At 40.7% G+C, this 19,556-nt stretch overlaps 1 protein-coding gene across 3 annotated transcripts in view; it reads left to right on the top strand.

The window, feature by feature from the left end:
* The window catches only part of HEPACAM2 (HEPACAM family member 2), a 46,662-nt gene continuing 27,106 nt past the window's right edge, over window positions 1–19,556 (top strand). For 2 of the 3 annotated variants that reach the window (XM_058678139.1, XM_036493685.2), the window contains exons 1-3: window positions 1–184; window positions 9,357–9,707; window positions 16,700–16,984. In XM_058678139.1, coding sequence (XP_058534122.1) covers window positions 103–184; window positions 9,357–9,707; window positions 16,700–16,984 — 718 coding nt within the window. In that variant the 5' untranslated portion in view covers window positions 1–102. Of the gene's footprint in view, window positions 185–9,252; window positions 9,708–16,699; window positions 16,985–19,556 lie in introns of those variants that run through there. The other variant, XM_012926162.2, reaches the window with a different exon arrangement.

Here is a 19,556-nt window from a genome sequence, read left to right as displayed (position 1 = left end):
GCAGGGTAGGGGCTGTTGTCTCACTGCTAATTTCCCTAGCAAATAAGGCAGCAGCTGCTGGTCCGTGGGGCCAGTTCTCACGGAGCACGAGGCACTGCATGTATGGGACAGGATGCTTGCATGGAGTCTTTCGGCGGCAAGGGTGGCACCTTTCAGTGCAAAATACTCCTCTTCCTCCTCTTAGGTAAGGCCCCCAGGAACTGTGTTGTTGCCTACCTTCTTTTCGTTATAGTTATTGTGGATATATGGTAAATATTTGCTACAAGATATAGACTGGCTCAGATAACTAAGAGAGGGCAAAATCTTTTCTCAATAATACATTGTTCGAGCAAAGAAGCAGGGGTGTTTAAGAGAAATGAAACTCAATAGACAGGTCATTTTTGTTTTCTGGGAATAGCTATTAGTGCCAATGGCACTGCTGAAGAAAGCTGAGACATTCTACCTGTATAATAGCTTTCTTCTTTTTATGGAGCTAACAAAGAGGTTTACTAGGTCTTAATGTATTTATTTGGACAAATATTTTAATAGGCCATGAAATTCTGATTGCTTAAAGTGAAATTCAAGACTATTTATACAAGTAACTTTCTTCTTAGTAAGCTATTTTAATTAAAGATATTGTGGCCAACTATTGATTTGGCTTTCTCTAAAGTTCCTCATCTTATGAAATTAGGAAAAAAGTGAGGCTCCAAACTGAGAAAAAAATATATGCAAAGAGAATAATGTGTTAAAAAAATCGTGTCATTGTGTCTCTAAAATGCCTTTCATTTTTCTTTTTTCCCAATGGCTAACCTGATTGGGTTTTTCCCCTTAATATTTCTTCCATTCTTTATCCTTAGAACTGATGGGAGTATCTTCAGTTTTCTCATTGTTTTATCTGTTCACCAGCTGTCCTGTTTTCCATTATCCTTACTCATCAGCTTCAAAAGACAAGTTGGTTTCTTACATTGCTCATAGTTCACCAAGGGGAATTCAAAGAAAGGCTTTACTCTTTAGATTTGAAAAACAACTCAGCAACACAGCAGTTTAAGTTCTAGACTTGTTTGCGGTTGCTGTTACTTGCATTCTTACATTCATTGGCATATTTTGTTAATTTTATTTGTCAATGTGAGTGTTACTCAGATTTGAATATACTGTTGCACATAACCCATGTATTTCAAAGGCACAGTTGGTAAATTTTTAAAAGCTGACTTACCTATCATTGTGATTGCTAACATTACTACAGTCAGTGCTCATGCAATCAAAGCTTGTGACAAATTTTTATTTTTTGAAAATATTTGAAATATTAAACTATTACCAGAACTTTGGAATGTGTCCACTGTCTGGTCCCCAATTATTTTTCATTTTAAAGCATTCAGAGTGTCATCATTTCACAAGTGATGGCTTTGTCACTGGTCTTAACAATTCAGTTCAGGAACTTGATGAAAATAAAATGTACCTTAGAGAACCAGCACATTCATAGGTCGTTGGAATAGTTGTTACATCCTGACACTTGTTCCTGAGAGCTGCACAGGTGCAGTGGTGCACCGCCGGGAGTACTGGGTGGCAGCTCACCCCTTCCCTGGATCCTGCCGGAATACGAATTATGTCTGGAAAGCCTGCAGGCGCAAGCTCAGTGGGCTGGCTACCAGGCCCCCGCTTATATCCCAGCAGCTATCCACGTTTCAGATCCACTCCCTAGAACTCACATTTTTGTAAGTTTTTATTTTTAAAAATATATATATTTTACAATACAGTTTCATCGACTCCAGGATACTCTGCATGGAAGGGGACCCTGTTTTTCTGCTGTCATGTTTTAAAAACAGGCAGGGATCAGACATTTAACATGTAAGCCTGACAATAATAACTATATGCATTCTTGATGAACTAAGTCTTAAAAAAAAAAAAAGCTTCTTTTGCAAACTTACTTTTTTTTCCCATAGGGACTATGTTGGAAATCTTTTGAATTTTTAGGCATATTGATTTTTTGTGTATTTTTTCTTAAAAAAAAACTTTAAAAATTGAAGCCCAAAATATAGGCTTTGTACCATGTATCCAAAAATGCATGTTCCTAATGTCTATTTCTCTAAAGAAGCAAGAGTTTGTTTTTAGTCAACAGTAACTGCACTGTGCTTCCCAACACCGGGAAAGTCAAAGTCAGCTGCAGCCCAGCAGAGGTCACTTTGCTAGGTCTGATGTTGACACTCAAAACAGTGAACCTGGGCGAGGGAGAAAGACCTCAGGTGCTCCTTAGCAAAGCACGCGCTCTCTAAAAGTTTCATTTTTTTTCTTGTATTTTAATTTTTAATTCGTTTTTAGCAGATTCAGTGTGCTTTGTGGATAAAATTCCAAGAACACAATGATATCTTCTTCCTCCTTCTCACCTTCCTGCTCCCTTTTCTCCTTTTTCAATTTTTGAAATAACAGATTTTAAATGTACATTACAGTAAAAAGGCTTAAGACTTCACTGAAGGAGAATTTTAACCAGTCGGGGATACGGACAATGGCTAAACAACAGTTGAATGGAAAATGTCCATTTCACCTACAGAGAGTAAATTTTAAAATAACCACAGATCATTAAAGCTATGGTACCATAACATTCTTAACCACTGGTCTAATGAAGGTACAACTGTTCAACACAGCTACATTTGCAGCAATATTGATATACACAATTCTTTTCACTTTTTCTTTTTTTTTAAGTTTAGTTCTCACATATAAGGGAAAAAAGAAAGTATTTTTCTTTCTGGATGTGGCTTATTTCACTCAACACCATGTCCTCCAATGAAGTCCATCTTGTTGCAAATGGTAGAATTTCACTCTTCTAATAGCTGAAGAGTATCCCATAGTGTGTGTATATACCATAGTGTCTCTAACCCTTCATCTAAGGAAGGACGTCTTGGTTGATTGGAGATTTTGGTTCTTGTGAACACTGCTGCTAGAAACCTGGTGGGTTAGTTAGCTCATTGATTCACTGTGGGTAAATACCCAGCACTAGGTTTGTGGGATCCTCTGGCAAGTCTATTTCCCCTTTTAAGAAACCTCCACACTGTGTTCCTGGTGGCTGCTCCAGTTTCCATTCCCACTTGCAGGGTGTAAGTGTTCCCCTTTCCCAAACTCACCAGCAATTGTGACTCTGATTTGGGTTTGAGTCACTCTGACAAAGGCAAGGTGACAGCTGCTGTGGTTTGGATTTGCTTGTCCCTTAAGGCTAGGCACCCTGAGTGTTTCTCATATATTGGTTGGTCACTTGGGTTTCTTCTTTGGAGAATTGTCTATTGAAGTCCTTCATGCATCTCTCAACTGGCTCGGTTGGATTTTTGTGGCTGAGTTTTTCAAGTGGCTGATATATTCAGGATATTAATCCTTTACCAGAAAGTGGTTTGCAGTTCTCCCCCCCACCCCCGCTACTTTGGATAGTTCTTTACTCTATTGATCACTTGTTTTGCTGTATAAAAGCTTCTGAGTTTCACAGAGGCACATTTGTTTAGCTTTGCTATCGTTGCCTTGCTTTGGGGGGGGCGGTCTTGTCTAAGAAGTCATCCCCTACGCCAACGTCTAGCAGTGTTTTCCCTACATTTTGCCCAGCAGCTTCATAGTCTCAGGTTGTAAGTTTAGAACTTTGGTCCATCATGAGTGGATTTCCGTGTATTGTAAGAGGGATGGATCTAATTTTATTCTTCCACACATACACATCCAAATTTTCCATTACCATTTGTCGAAGAGATTATCCTTACTCCACTGTATAGTCTAAGAACTTCTGTTAAAAGTCAGTCAGTTGTAGATATGTGGATGAATTTCCGCGCTCCGTGTTCTGTTCAGTTGATCTATGTCTGTTTTTGTGCTGTTCAATGACTGTGACTACCATTTGCTTTGAGGTCAGGTGTTGTGAGGCCTCCAGTTTGATTGATCTTGTTCAGGATCACTTTGGCTATTCTGGGTCTTTTGTGATTTCATATGAGTTTGAGGATTGCTTATTCCAATTCTATAAAGAAAGCCACTGATGTTTTAACAGGGATTGCACTGAGTTTGTAGATTGCTTTAGACAGTACTGACGTCTTAATGATATTGATTCTTCCGATTCATGAACAAAGAATATCTTCCCACTTTGTATCCACAAATATTTCTCTCATCAATGTTTATTAGTTTTTACTATAGAGATCTTTCACTTCTTTGGTTAAATTTATTCCTAAATATTTTATTTCCTTTTGTTTTTGTGACCACTGTGAATGAATTCCTTGCTTGATTTCTGTTTCTGAGAGCTCCTTATTAGCATAAAGAAGCTACTGGTGTGTGTGTGTGTGTGTGTGTGTGTGTGTGTGTGTGTGTGTGTGTGTGTGTGTGTGTGTGTGTGTGTGTGTGTGTTGTAACCTGTAACTTCACTGAGCTGGTCTATCAGTTCTCTGTTGGAGCGTTTAGGCTTTAGCATGCACAAGGTCATATCACACAAATATGGATCATTTGACTTCCTCTTTTCCAAATTTGATTCCATTTATTTCTTTCCCTTCCTTAATTGCTCTTGCTAAAACCTCCAATTCTATTTTGAAAAAGAGTGGCAAAAGTTAACATCCTTGTCTTACTCCAGATCTGTGGGGCCATGCTTTCTGGTTTTTTTTTTTTTCTATTCAGTATGATTTTGACTGTTGCTAATATATAGCCTTATGATTTAAAGGAACACTCCCTCTATATTTAGTGGAAGATTTTTAGCATGAGGAGATGTTTGAATTTTACCAAATGATTTCTCTATTTGAGATGACCATATGATTTTTGTTTTTAATTCTATTGATTTGATTTATGATGTCTATTGATTCACAAGTATTAAATCACTCCTTCCATTTCTGGGAAAAATCCCACTTGATCATGATTTATTCATTTTTATGTGGTTTTGAAATTGACTTGCTAGCATCTTGTTAATCTTTGCATCTATGTCCATTAGGGATATAGGTCTGTTGTCTTCTTTTTTGTGTTATGTCTTTGTCTTTGGTATCAAAGTAATGTTGGTCTCATCACAAGAATCTGGCAGAATTCCCTCCTGTTCTTTTGGCACAGTTTCAAGAGCATTGGTGGTATTTCCTCTTTTTAATATTGTTTAGAATTCAGTAATATTATCTCTAAGGTATCAAACTTTTTTGATGGAAGGTTTGTCTTTTTTGTAAACAGCATTAGTGACCCCCCAATAAAACAATTTCTGTTTGAGTCCAAATATTTGGAATATCAAAGGAAAATTAGAATTCTATACATTTTCATATAAAATATTTCTGAAAATTTATTTGTTCATATAGGAGATTACTTTTTAAAGCCAGTTGTCCTAGTAATTTAGAACTTGAAAATTTCTTGGAATGGGGCCAGCATTGTGCCACGATGTGTTAAGCCACTGGCTCTGATGCAAGCCTCTCTCAGGAGTGCCAGTTCAAGTCCCAGCTCCTCATCTTCCCATCCAGGCCCCTGCCAATGCACCTGGGAAAGCAGAGGAAGATGAACCAAGTCCTTGGACCCCTGCATCCATGTGGGAGACTCAGATGAAGTTTTTGGCTCTTGGCTTTGACCTAGCCTTGTCCTGGCTGCTGTAGCCATGTGGGAAGTGAAACACTGGATGGAAAATATGTCTCCCACTCTCTCTGTCTGCAAGTCTGACTTTCTTATAAATAAATTTTTGAAAAAGTGAAAATTTTTCAGAATGAAGCTAATCTTTCTAAAATCAGTAAGCTTCCATGTTTGATACCATGAATTTATAATGTCCCTAGTGGGAAACACACCAATGACTAGAAAATATGTGTTCCCAAAACATAAGCATCCATCTACTCACAAATTATTTTATAAGCATGGATTGAGTCATATCAGTAAGTTCATGTCTTACATGAAGAATGAAAATATTTTAGCAGCTGAGCTGACAGTGTATGAAGAAAAATTCATTCCCCGATGACATCCTTATAACTTGTGACCTATAATTTACCTCTTTTTTTTTTTTCAAAAGTGGAGGTATTTATTTTACTCGAAAGTCATGGGCCCGGCGCAGTGGCCTAGTGGCTAAAGTCTTCACCTTGAATGTGCCGGGATCCCATTTAAGCACCAGTTGCGCCCCACTTCCCTTCCAGTTTCCTGCTTGCAGCCTGGGAAAGCAGTCCAGGACAGCCCAGAGCCTTGGGACCCTGCACCCACATGGGAGACCCGGAAGAAGCTCTGGCTCCTGGCTTTGGATTTACTCAGTTCTGGCCATAGCGGTCACTTGGGGAGTGAATTAATGGCTGGAAGATCTTCCTCTCTGTTTCTCCTCCTCTCTAGATATCTGACTTTGCAATGAAAATAAAAAAATTTTAAAAAGTCATAATCACAGAGAGGATGCTCTTTCATCAGCTGGACACTTCCCAGCAGGCCAGGCTGTGTGATTTATTTCTGAAAAAGGGGATAGGCAGGGCAGGCAATGTGATGTAACCAGTTCAGTCCCCACCTGCAAGGCAGGCTGTTCACAACCTGGCTGCTCCACTTCCAATCCAGCTCCCTACAGATGCCTTGGGAAGTACAGGAAAAGTGGCCCAAGTCCTTGGGCTCTAGCACCCACATGGGAGACCTGCAAGCAGCTATGGCTTCAGCCTGACCCAGCCCTGGCTCTTGTGGCCATTTAAGGAGTGAATGGGCAGTTTCTAGGTAAAAAGCAATTATTTTTTAGGTTTATCTGCTTATTATTATTATTTTTAATTTGCAAGGCAGATCTTGAGAGAGGAAAGACAATGTTCAGTTATTGATAACCAAGATCTTGTCAGAAGCTTACTATCTACAGCTTCAGGGAAAAGCATGGTGGTTTTGTGTTTTTGCTTTTATTTTTTTTTTTTTTGGTTCTGAAAGGAATGTTCCCTAGACTGGTGCCTCTCCAAATAGCTGATGTCTTTATAAATACAGTAGCTTTTGCTGCACACATCTTAGACACAACACTAGTTTCAACACACAGATTTACTTCCCCACCCTCTGTCCTCTCCCTCACTATTTCCTTGCAACAACCCATATTCCCTTTCTTCAATTCACTTGCTTTCTTCTTCAATATTCCTGCTACCCAGTTCCCTCTTTCTCTATTCACTCAAATTAAGGGATAAAATTTAACTTGCCAGAAAAAAAACCACAAACACAAATCCTCCTGTATCTATCTCTCCTGTGTCATGGACCAAATCACTACAGTGATGTGCAAACACAGTCCACTCGCAGAATAAGGGGAAGCGAAGCACAGGTTCACACAGTGGCCAAGGAGACTGCAAGACAAGGCTTTGTTTCTGTTACAGTCTAGTCTTTGGCCACTGGATTTAGGTTCACTTCTCCCCCTCTAACTTATCTCATCTTCCCCTTTGTATTTTTCCCTCCTAAATTTGCTGTTCCTACTTGCCTGGCAGTTTCAAAGTCTCCCCCCTACTAACAGCTACACAGAGACCAAATCCATTAAAATTCTTGGCCCCGTTACCACCCTGAAAAGAAGGGAAACAAAACCACTATTGGTAGTTATTGATACCCCATAGGAGCAGGCTTACTTGCCTGAGTTTCTCCAAAGAAATCATCTCCAAGTACAGACTTACTACCTTTCCCTTCCTAATATTTTTTGTTTGTTTTTCTTTTATTTTTCCTTTCCCTTCCTAATGTTGATGGCCTGTCATGACATGAGTTGGGTAAAGCTGAAAGATCACCTCCTAGCAGTCATGAAAAGGAGAAGCAAAGATGATGAACATTTTTCTGTATGAGAAATTAGAGTTGCAAATTCTTGCTGAGTCTCGTTTTCATCTCTCCTTTTCAAGGAATCTATTCCACCTGCACTCGTCTCTATTGTGCTTCATCAACATTCCCTCTCCAGTTAACCATTTCACTTCCCATTTCACACCCCTCTTCAGCCCCCGGCTCCTACTCCCCCTTCACAGGAACTCACCATATTTACTCTCACAGTCTCCCACTTCCTTACTGTTTTCTCCTTTTTCTCTCACTACTCAACACTACAATTCCATTCTCCCTGCTACTATTTCAAATGTTCCAGTGACTTGGGAACCATGTTGCATTCATTTTCAGATTAAAGATTTTACATCAGAGAGCTTCTAAGCAGGGATTCAAGCAATAGGGTACCCTAAGCTGAGGAGGACTCTACTCACTGCAAAAACACAATCACTGAGTAAAGAGAAGCAATAAACACATGATTCAAGGTAAAACAGGAGATTCCCCATGTGCTAAAAATGAGAGAGAATGCTGCAAATATAGCAACGAGTGTGTGTCTGAGCAGTCCAGGCACTCCAGACCACAATGCCCTCCGAATACCCATTATCTCCCATTGGCTTTAGGCAAGCCTTTACATCCAGTATACTCCTTCAATATTGCCTTTTGGAAGTCTAATGGGCATCTCAAAGTGGGAATTCCTCAAACTGAGTTCAGACCTTCCACTAAAACAACCTGTTCATGCCAGTTTTTTCCACCAGTAAAATGTGAGTTAATACCATTCTTCCACTTGACCCATGGCAAGATGTTTGAGCACCACCAACCTGGCCTATTCTAGCACAGTCATCACACAAGTGGTTTCCATTTCTTGCTCCTGATTCAAACCATTCTCACATCAGTAGGGTGGAGTCTAATAAGACACAAGAAATACTATTTATACCTCCTCTGCTCATGACACTCCAATTACATCATATTTCATACACAGTAAAATTGTCATAATCTTTTCTGTGATCCTGATGTCCTACCTGGTCACTCCCAGCCACCTCACTGACCTGTGTCTCCAGAATCCTCCTGTCCCACGTGGTTCCATCTGTACCGGTTCCCTGCTCTTTCTTATACATAGCAAATAGATTCCTGCTCTGGGCAGGATTTGGGACTAATATCAGCTTACTGCCACTCTCCTCTGAATATTTGCACTTGGAAAGATTTTGGCAAAAGCTGAAACTTCCCAAAGTGAAATATCCAGCCATTCCAGAAGGCTTAGGGGGAATCCTCTGAGGAAGTCATCGCAGTGTTTCTGAGGGCACATTGTTGTATTAGAATGAAATATAACATGGCATTAATGTAGTCATAATATCAAAATTTTCCCTGATTTCCCTGGACTTTAGAACTATTCGTCTTTCCCAGTTCTCCTTTTCACATTATTCTTTAACTGTTGGAGATAATAACTTCTGCTTTTCCCTTTCATTTGGCCTTTAGAGAAGTCACACAATTTGCGTAGTCTCTGGGTGGAGTTTTAATATGCAGAAGGTTTCAAAGATAAATATTGACTCCTCCATGTAACCGGTACTGGAGAGGTCAGGCCCTGGAAACCTCTCTTTTCTGCACAGGATCCTCAACCCATCGGCTTCTCCCAGAAGCTCCCCCTTTCGATTATGCCATGTGGCCGAGGATCTCGGCAGCTCTCCTCTCCTTCCTAGCAGGGACTTGCCTGGGACTGAAGGTGACGGTTCCATCTCACATTGTGCACGGCATCAAGGACCGGCCCCTCTACCTTCCTGTGCACTATGGCTTCCACATGCCAGCATCTGACATCCAGATCATATGGCTCTTTGAGAGACCCTCCACAATGCCCAAATATTTACTGGGCTCAGTGAATCAATCCGTGGTTCCTGATCTGGAGTACCGACAAAAGTTCACCATGATGCCACCCAACGCATCTCTACTTATCAACCCGCTGCAGTTCACTGATGAAGGCAATTATATCGTGAAGGTCAACATCCAGGGAAATGGAACTCTTTCTGCCAGCCAGAAGATACAAGTCACCGTTGATGGTGAGTCCACTCAACTGTACATGGGCAGCAGGTTAGCAGGGCAATCAATAAGAGCTCGGCGAGGTGAGGTGAGCCGAGCTATCTGGGCTGTAGGGCCCAGCTCTGCAACTTTGGGCTAATTAATTCACTCTTGTGGCTTCAATACTCATGGCACTAGTGGCAATACCTACTGCAAGGGGCTTTCCAAAGATGAATTACATTCATGTAAGCTGCATGCACAGAGCTAAGAGGAAGGGAATCAAGCAATAAAGTAGAACTAATCATTTGGGAATTCACAAGTTTAGGCAGCTGACTTAATGAGGTGGAGAAACTCTTATTTTTCTCAATAGTCAAATCTACCCTGGGTAGATTTTCTCTACTTTTGTTATGTGACAATGCTAATCTTGATACACTACGGGGGGGGTGGTGGTTGGGGAGGTTGAGACTCTAGGACTATAATTTAGGATAACAGAAGTTTCTGAAAATGTCCTCTAGGGGAAAATAGGACCAACTGATTTTCAGAAATCTGTTTTCTTTACTGAGGTATGTAATTGGTGTATTTCCAAATATACTCTGTCCAAAGGCCAAATTCTCTTTTTTTTCCTCTAAACCTTTTTATTTGGCAATGTTCTCCAGTTTAGTCAATACCAAATCCATCCTATCAATTGCTTTGCCAAAACTTTGTCATCTTCGTTGACTCTTTTTCTCCATCCACGTCTAGTTTACAAGAAAATTCTGTCAGCTTCTCCTGCAAGATATCTAGTCCAGCTATGTCTCATGACCTCATTGCCAGCACATTCACCACCACTAGGCAACACTTGGCTGGCTGCCTTCCTATGTCATTGCTTCTACTGTTGCATTATGAAGCTGCAAATCTATTGCTTCTTTTTCACCCAGAATAAGCCAAAGCTCTAATACTGGCCTGCAAGACCCAGGATATTCGGAACTCTCTCACCCTGTATCCTGTTTGTATACTCTTCACTCATTCCGTTGTGGCCAGGCTGATCTCCTGCTTGTTCTTAGCAGAGGAAAACCACACTCACATCTCAGGACTTTTGTGTTTGATGCATTCATTCTAAGTGTCTTTCTTCCCAGGTGCTAATACGATGCCCCGTACTTTATTTATGCCTCAGTCCAGAGGTGAATTTTTCTGTGAAGTCTTTCCTGACCACCCAATAGAAAATACGATCTCACTCCCCACACCCAACACACACACACACACACACACACACACACACACACACACGGAGCATCACTATCTATTTCCAAGTCTATTTCATTAATTTCAGTGCTGTTGTTAATACCTGGACCTATTACAGGAAGGGTCTTCAAAAACATTATGGAAATACCAACTACAGAAACACTAGGCATGGATCTTGGGACATTATTTTTTTAAAAATGTAAGGATATAAGCCAAATGTTATTACCAATCTTTTGCACCTAGGGAGGGAGGGAATTTAATAAAATGGACAAGTGGGCCAGCCAGTTGACTAACAGCAATGCTGGAAGGTTTTGGAATGGCTCAGTTCCCCTGAGAGTTGCCTTTGAATCTCCTTCCACCCTTTTGGTTCCCTCCAACTTTTCTAGGCTGTATAAAGGGTTCTGTTTATGTCCTAAAACACATTTACCAGCAAACGACCAGAGCTGAGCCAATCAGAAGCCAGGAGCCAGGAACCTCCTCTGGGTCTCCCATATGAGTACAGGATTCTAAGGCCCTGGGCCATCCTCCATTGATATCCCAGGCAACAGGAATCTAGAAGGGAAGTGGAACTGCTGGAACATGAACTGGCACCCATATGGGATCCCAGTATACGCAAGGCAAGGACTTTAGCCACTAGGTTACTGTGTCAGGCCCTCCTGTTTCATTCTAAATGGCCACAATGGCCAAAGCTAGACTGGTCTAAAGTCAAAAGCATGGAGGCTCCTTTGGGTTTCACCCAAGGGTGCAGCAGTTCAAGCACTTGGGCATACTCTGCTGCTTTCTCAAGTGCATTAGTAGGGAGCTGGATCTGAAGAGGTGTAGCCAGGTGTAAAACTGGTGCCCAAATGGGATGCAGGTGTCACAAGCAGTGGCTTTACCTACTACACCACAATACGGGCTCCATATTCTTGGAAATTGATCCATTTGACAAATATTAAGTGGCTAGTATATGCAATACTCATAAGACATAAAATTAATAAAAACATAAAAATAAAAAATGATATACTCTCCTTTTTTCCTCTTCATTCCCTACCACCCCCTTCTGGTTCTACCCTGCTGGAATGAAGAACCTCCTAAAGTAAAAATAAACAACAACAACAAAAAAACTATAATTTGTAAGCATAAAAATTTTTTCCATGACTTAGCATTTTAACATGAATATCCATTGGATTTCTTTTATATCTCTAATTCAGATGACCCAATCTCCAGAATGCATTTTATGACATCTGTAGAGAAGCCAGTGTTGAAATAAAAGCTTTGATTTATTAAAAGGACTAACATAATGCATAATACAAAAGCAAAGAAAATAAAACATGTAAACAGTTGGTTTTTTAGATTAGGCTAGGGTGCCAGGCCTCATAGTTTCAGTTTTGTATCTAAGAAATTTTCATTTAACTTTACGTCACAAAAAGTTTCTTTTATTTTCACTTCTAAAAGCTTTAGTTACACATTTGAACATTACATAGATGTTTTGAGAATCAAAATGGCGGAAGAGTGTAAGGACATGTTTAAACAGATGGAGAAACATTAGCCAGTGTGAAGCAGAGAAGGCACATTCCAGGAAATAAGAGAGGATAGAATGAATCAAAGAGACACCTGGAGACTGACAGACACGGGAAAGCAGCGAAAACAACGGTGTGTTGCAGTGACCAATACCCCAGAGGCATTCAGCAAATAGCAATTTGAATTGCACCAGCAGCCAGAACTCCACCAACAACAAGGTGGGAAAGGGCATCCATCGGGAATTCAGGAGCTGAATCCAGACAAAGAACTGTGTCTATCCTGCTGGTCTGTTTGATTTGACCAGGAGCAGAGACAGAGTGGCAGGTCCCAGACTGGTGGTGTAGGAACAGGGTGTATTTCACAGCCCAGTCTGTCCCCTAGAGCTGATTCAGGTGCCATTTTGTGTACGGAGACAAAGACTATGGAACAGGACTGAGCATGCACTGAGCTGGGGGTGAACTCATTTCTGGCTAAGTGAACTGAAGCAATGTGTTATCTTACAGATTCCACCCAAGATAGCTCTTGGTTCTGGTAAACAGTAAACAGGTTCTGGCAAAATCAGCACCACCAACAATCTAGCTATATAGAACTCCTGGTGACTCCCTAATTCTGGAAACTGCTCTAACAGGAAGTAGGAGAAAGATTGTGCAGACAACAGTGCAGCCTCAGCTCGGTGTCACAGGAAGTGGAGAGTGCTGAGCAAGGAATTGGAGCCACAGACTATGGTGAAAGTCTAACATAAGAACCTAGACCTGGAACTCGCTCGAGGGAGTGGCACAAGTGACTACAAACAAAGAACCATGTACCAGCCACAATAAGTAAAATTGAATTGTAGACCTGTGGGTGACACAGCTTAGAAACCTGCCCCAAGGAGAAGAATCTGATAGCCAGAAGTAAAATGACCAAGAGCAATAGAAGAGACAGATGCACAATGAATATTTCTGAAGACTCCCCTGCAAAGAAGCAAAAGCCTTTATCAATCTCAGAGTTAAATGAGGAAGACATTGAGAAAATGGGGGATACAGAATTCAAAACACTTGTTATAAAGCTTCTTATCAACAAGAATCATGTAATACAGAAGTTCAAGGAACTTAAGGAATATGTCACACAGGAAGTGAATCAAATGAAAGCTGATATATCAGAAATTAAGAATACAGTGGAGCAAACTAAAAGTACAGTGGAGAGTCTCCAATATAGAATGAATGGAGCAGAAGAAAGAATCTCAGAATTGGAAGATATTTCCTGTCAGCAGGAAGCAGAGCTGGATCAAGCTAAAAAAGTATTCAAGAATTGAAAAACACTATTAAAAGGTCAAACATAAGAGTTATGGGAGTCCCAGAAGGTGCAGAAAGAGAAACTGGTTTTACAAATATATTTAATGAAATAATAAGGGAAAATTTGAGAAAGAATTGAGCAACAATATCCAGGAAACACACAGAACTCCCAAATGGGTTGACCAAAAGTAATCTTCACCATGACACATGATAATCAAGCTCTCTTCAATCGAACATTAAAAAAAAGATCCTTAAATGTACATGAAACAAATCAATTGACATATAAAGGAATGCCAATTAAATTCACAGAACTCCCACAGGAAACTCTGCAGAAGAGAATGGAGCAACATATTCCAAATTCTAAAAGCAAAAAATTGTCAGCCAAGGATAATGTACCCAGTAAAGCTTTCCTTTGTCTTTGAAAATGAAATAAAATTCTTCCACAGTAAAGAAAATTTAGAAGAATATGCCCCTTCCAAACCTGCCCGACAAATGATACTTAAAATGTTCTCTTGACAAAGAAGAGGAATAGCACCCACCAAAACCAAAGATTAATGTGCAAAACATCCCAGTAAGATAACAATAGGAGACTAAATCAATGAACAACCCATTGCTAAAATGACAGGACCAAATTGCCACCCATTCATATTAACCCTGAATGTAAAAGGATTAAATGCATCAATCAAACATTGTTGATAAGTAGACCAGATTAAAAAACAAAACCCACCTATTTTTTTTTACCTACAGGAGACATATCTCACCAACAAAGACCAGCAGAAACTGTATCTCATGGATCTTGATTTTTTTTGTTAGTTTCATCTCTTCAAGACACTTTCTCATTAAATTCTTCACTGACTCATAGATCATACAGTAGCATCATTTTTTCCCAAGAAGGTTCTTGATTTTCATTTTCATTTCTTCAGTGACACATTAATCATTCAGTAGCATGTTATTTAACTTCATGGTGTTGTTAATTTGTATTTTTCTCCCTGTTGTTGATTTTGTTTTGTGGCTTTTCATTTAAGGAGATGTATAGTAACTGTAATGGAGACTATCATATCCAGATGTGAGGATACAATACAGTATGCATCTCTACTTCCAAGTCAAAAATGGACTCCCAATAAAACTGTTTATAGCATGCTGGACTCTCTGCCATTGTCCATACCTGCAATGATGGACATATGACTGTTTATGAAGAACTATACTACAGTAATAATACAAGGGAACTCAGTGGGGAGGAAAGGAAATTGGGGAGAGGGTAAGGGAGATCCCACGATCTATGGAACTGTATCATAAAATGATAATAATAGTTTTAAAGAAGGGAAAAGAACAGTTGGCTCACAAAAAAAAAATGAGAAGAAAGTAGTTTACGAGTTTCTCTAAGTACTCTAAGTACTCCATAAATGTTTTCAATTTTTGACAGATAGCAAGTGAGAATTGGGGTTTCCCCATCCGTTCACCCAAGCTGGTACTCTCAGGACATTAGAGTAAGAGAGAGAGAGACAGAAGATAAGTCATGTCTCTGAGGGTTATAATGCACCCTCACTGCAGGGGACTGTGCAGTAGGTGTAGATGGCACGAAGGTGTGAAGAGAACAGCTCCCCTGCTTGGCAGGGCCCCGGGGAGCTTCCAGCTGTTTGGCAGGGCCCGGCGGATTTCTCTCTGACCAACTTGATGCAGTCTCACCACCCTTTTGCATGGACACTCAAGCACCCCACTAAGAATCCTGTAATCTATTGAGGCATTGTTTGCCCCTGTGAGATGGCTTTGGCAAGTAATATGAGCTTGAGAGTTAATGTTACTGATAATGTCTTGGTGAGTGGGCCTTCAACTGCGCACAGGAGTACAATTAAACCCATGCCATTTCTGGACACCTTGTTGTGTACCTACCCATTGTCCTGAAATCTGGCCCAGAAATATAGCATGCCTTCTGGGAAATGGCTTAATAAGAATTTTACAAACTAACAGAATTGATGGGAGTATGAGTGGAAACTGCTATGGCAAAAAAAATATAGTTACTGTGACCTTAAAGGTTAGCCTGTCCTTGCAACTTTTAGAGCATAGAAAATGCAGCTGTTTTAGCCGTTTTTATAATTTTTTAACTAGAGGAAATATAGGGCAATTCTACTAACATCACAGAGATATACTTTTGATTATTGTTTAATTGTTTATGGGGTTGTAGGGTTTGCAGTTGTAGGGGGATTTAATGTTTGAAACTTTTTGCCTTAGATCCTTATGTTCTTTTTCTTTTGATGTATTTTTCCCATTATGTGATAGATAAGTTGTGAAAATAAAATGTAGTAGGTAGGAATGTTTTACTGATTAGTAGGTAACCATCTGTGCCTCGGCCTTGGAGTTCTGGCTGTCACCTAATGGCTACTTCTGAAGAATGAATAATGGTTTGCTTTAAAGAAACTGATTATAGTAACTTACAGAATTATCTTTAAGAGCACCTGGTTGACCATGAAGTAAAAATTAATTGAACATCTGTGTATGCTGTCTTAGTTCTAAAGTTAAAGATAAAAAATCAAACTTTGTGCAGAGGCTAGTGATGTGTCTAAGTAAATAAAAAGGACAGCTTCTTCTTGAGAATAAGGCATATAGCAAGAACACACCAAGTGTCTGTCTGTGTCTTTCTTTATCGCCGACGCCACGCACCCTTCCCGAGCTCCGAACTCTCGGCTGGAGCTGGACTCCGGCACCTCACAGTGTTGCAAAACACACAGTGAACAGCATCATGGAAGCTGCCCGTCCTCTACTGCTCGTTACATTAGCTACCAGAGACAGGGTTTCACAGGACAACTTTAGTAGAGCAGCTTCTAGAATTTTCTTATCTCTAACTACTAACGATATTTTATGTTTAGTCACTTAGCATTTCCCTGGTGTTTACTCTCTCTTCTAATTATTGCCTTGGCTATCTACATTTGCAATATGTAAAATGCCTGCATTTTAACATCTGAGAAAAACTAATAGAGTTTTATTATCCTCCTGAGGATGGAAAAAAAAAATCATCTCTCCCTCTCTTGATGTTGCAGAGCCCATCACCAAGCCAGTGGTGCAGATCCATCCTCCGTCTGGGGCTGTGGAATATGTGGACAATGTGACCCTGACATGCCAGGTGAAAGCAGGCACCCGCCTGGTTTACCATTGGCTGAAAAATGGGAAGCCGTTGCGCCTCAGCCCCGCCTACTCCTTCTCTCCCCAAAACAACGCCTTTCAAATCTCTCCCGTGACCAAGGAAGATGCGGGGAATTACACCTGCCTGGTGAAGAATCCCGTCAGTGAAATGGAAAGTGACATCACTGCACCCACCATATACTGTAAGTTCTGTTTTTTTTGTTTGTTTGTTTGTTTTTTGTTTTTTCTGATGAGTTCTCCTCCCAAGGGCAGCCACAGAGGACACAGGCATGGGACATGGCTCAGGTACTGCAGCTCAAGGCTAGTTGTCATCGCACCTCTCAGGCACTGTCCTGTCATAAAAGGTTAAAAGGCATTTACCAGTAAGCCCTGTGTCTTGCTGGTCAAGTTGAGATCATGACCCAGAGCCACTGAAGATACAACTTGTGATTCAGCCCACTGAGTAACCTCACTTCCTACCCCAAGTAGAACATCTCAATTTTTCAAACTGAGAACCATGCAGAAGTAGTGACTTACTTATGCCTAAGGAGCCAGATTCGGTGATAGCAAACCAGGGATGGGATGTGCTCTGTGGCTGACCCATCAAGGAAAACCAACGATTTCTGAATTAGGCATGGGAAGTGTTGTCAGGGATATGGTTGTTCTCTTTGCGCATTTCCTCAGTATCCATTTAAGAAATTATTTTCTATATTGTTAATTGACATGATTGCCCATATTGATGGCACAGAGTGACACTTCAGTAGATGTATATATATTTGTAATGATCAACTCAGGATCATCCATCATCTCATACGCTGATCATTTCCTCTAGCACTTTCGATTTGCCTGATACAGTAATATTAGCAATGATCACCCTTCCATGTAACCATGTGTCAGAACTCACCCTTCCTGTTTGGCTGTCAGGAGCGGGGGGACACGGTCACAGGAAACTTCATTCCTCTGCTGGAAGACATTCAGGGCCCCAGGGAGTCAGGGGTGGTTTCTGGAGTTTGAATTTCTTTGGCATGTTTTTCTGCTATTGTTGAACCTTGTGTATAGTTGTGGTGAATAAACTCTTCAGTTCATGTCCTATAATCATCATCACGCACTCAGCAAAGGGCCTGCTGTCTTCATTGCATTCTTGTTCCCAATCCTCCATATTCCACAGAATCACCTCTGTTTTACATTGCATTCTAAGTTTAGCTTAGCAAGTCTCTGCTATACTGGTGGCATTTAGTGTTGAATAATTCTTTGCTGGGGCCTTGTTTGTTCAGCATAACATATTTAACAACATCCTTGGCCTCTCCCCATTACCTGCCAGCAGCATAACCTTCCTTGAACAATTAGAAGCAACTGTGGACATTGTCATATATTCCCCCTGGGGCCTGAAGTCTGTCAGTTGAGAGAACCAAAGGCTAGCACACTGCAAAGGTCTACCTGTTACTATACTGCTTACAGCACAGCTACTCTAGCCATTTAGCAAGAAAAGTGAGAAAAAGCAAGTCTTCTCATCCCTGTGATGTGAAGGTGGAGGATGCAACTGACTGAATCATGAAGAGAGAATGAAACCTGGTCCATGAAATTACTTACTCATCAAGTGAATCTTCATAACGCTAATAGAGGCACAAAGGCATAGCATTTTAACTGTTTGGAAGTTGGAGACCAAAATGTTTGGTCATTTCCCCTGTAATTTCAATCAAATCCCTTAATCTTGGGGCCAGTTCCATGGCTCAATTGGCTAATCCTCCACCTGCATGCATTGGGATCCCATATGGGTGCAGGTTTGTGTCCTGGCTGCTTCACTTTCCATTCAGCTCCCTGCTTATGGCCTAGAAATGAAGCAAGGCATGGTCCAAAGCCTTGGGGCCTTGTCCCCTCATGGGACCCTCCCCATAAGAGGCTCCTGGCTCCCAAGTTTGGATCATTTCAGCTTTGGTCATTGCAACCATTGGGGAGTGAACCAGTGAATGGAAGATCTTTCTCTCTGTCTCTCCTCTCTTGTAAAAGTGCCTTTTGAATAAAAATAAATACATCTTTAAAAAGAAAAAAAGAAACATATCCCTTGGTCTTTCTGGGCCTCATTTGTGAAATGGACATAGTGAAAAGCACCTCTCCATATTTCAGCGGCTACTGAGGCACTGTCTGGAAGACAGCTGGAGAGGACACAGATTGGGCAAGTGAGAATTGGGGGTTTCCCCATCCATTCATCCAAGCTGATACTCTCAGGACATTAGAGTAAATCAAGAGGAAAGAAGATAAGCAAATGGAGGCTGTGTTATGGTAGATAGAGCTGTATTATACTTTCTTCAATAGAAAACTGATGGAATGCTCTCCGGGAAAGGTGATAGCAAGTCTTTGGAGGAAATAAGTACCAGGAACTATACAAATACAATACAAGTCTTTTCTGAGCATAAACATTCCAGAAGAAACTGAGCATCGGCAACGGAGCAAGAAAAGGAATATTTGGAAGATGAGGGTGAGGGGAGACAGAGAGGCTTCCTCCCAGCTGCAGAACTAACCTAGGAAAGCTCAACGGTTGCATCCTGAAGAGTGGCTGCTTTGTTATATTTTAGTAGAAGACAGAAAATACAATGTATGACACACAGTGTCAACTATGCTTAGAGAATATACAAAGCAGCATACTGAGGAGTCCCAGTTCAAGTCTTGGATGCTCCATTTCATATCCAGTTCCCTGCTCTCTTGCCTGGAAAAGCAGAGGAAAATGACCAAAGTGTTTGCGTCTCTGCACCCATGTGGGAGACCCAGATACAGTTC

The sequence above is a fragment of the Ochotona princeps genome, chromosome 20, assembly GCF_030435755.1.
Source record: "Ochotona princeps isolate mOchPri1 chromosome 20, mOchPri1.hap1, whole genome shotgun sequence".
Lineage (NCBI taxonomy): Eukaryota > Metazoa > Chordata > Mammalia > Lagomorpha > Ochotonidae > Ochotona > Ochotona princeps.
Note: the sequence above shows the minus strand (reverse complement) of the source record. Positions and strands in the feature narration are given on the sequence as shown.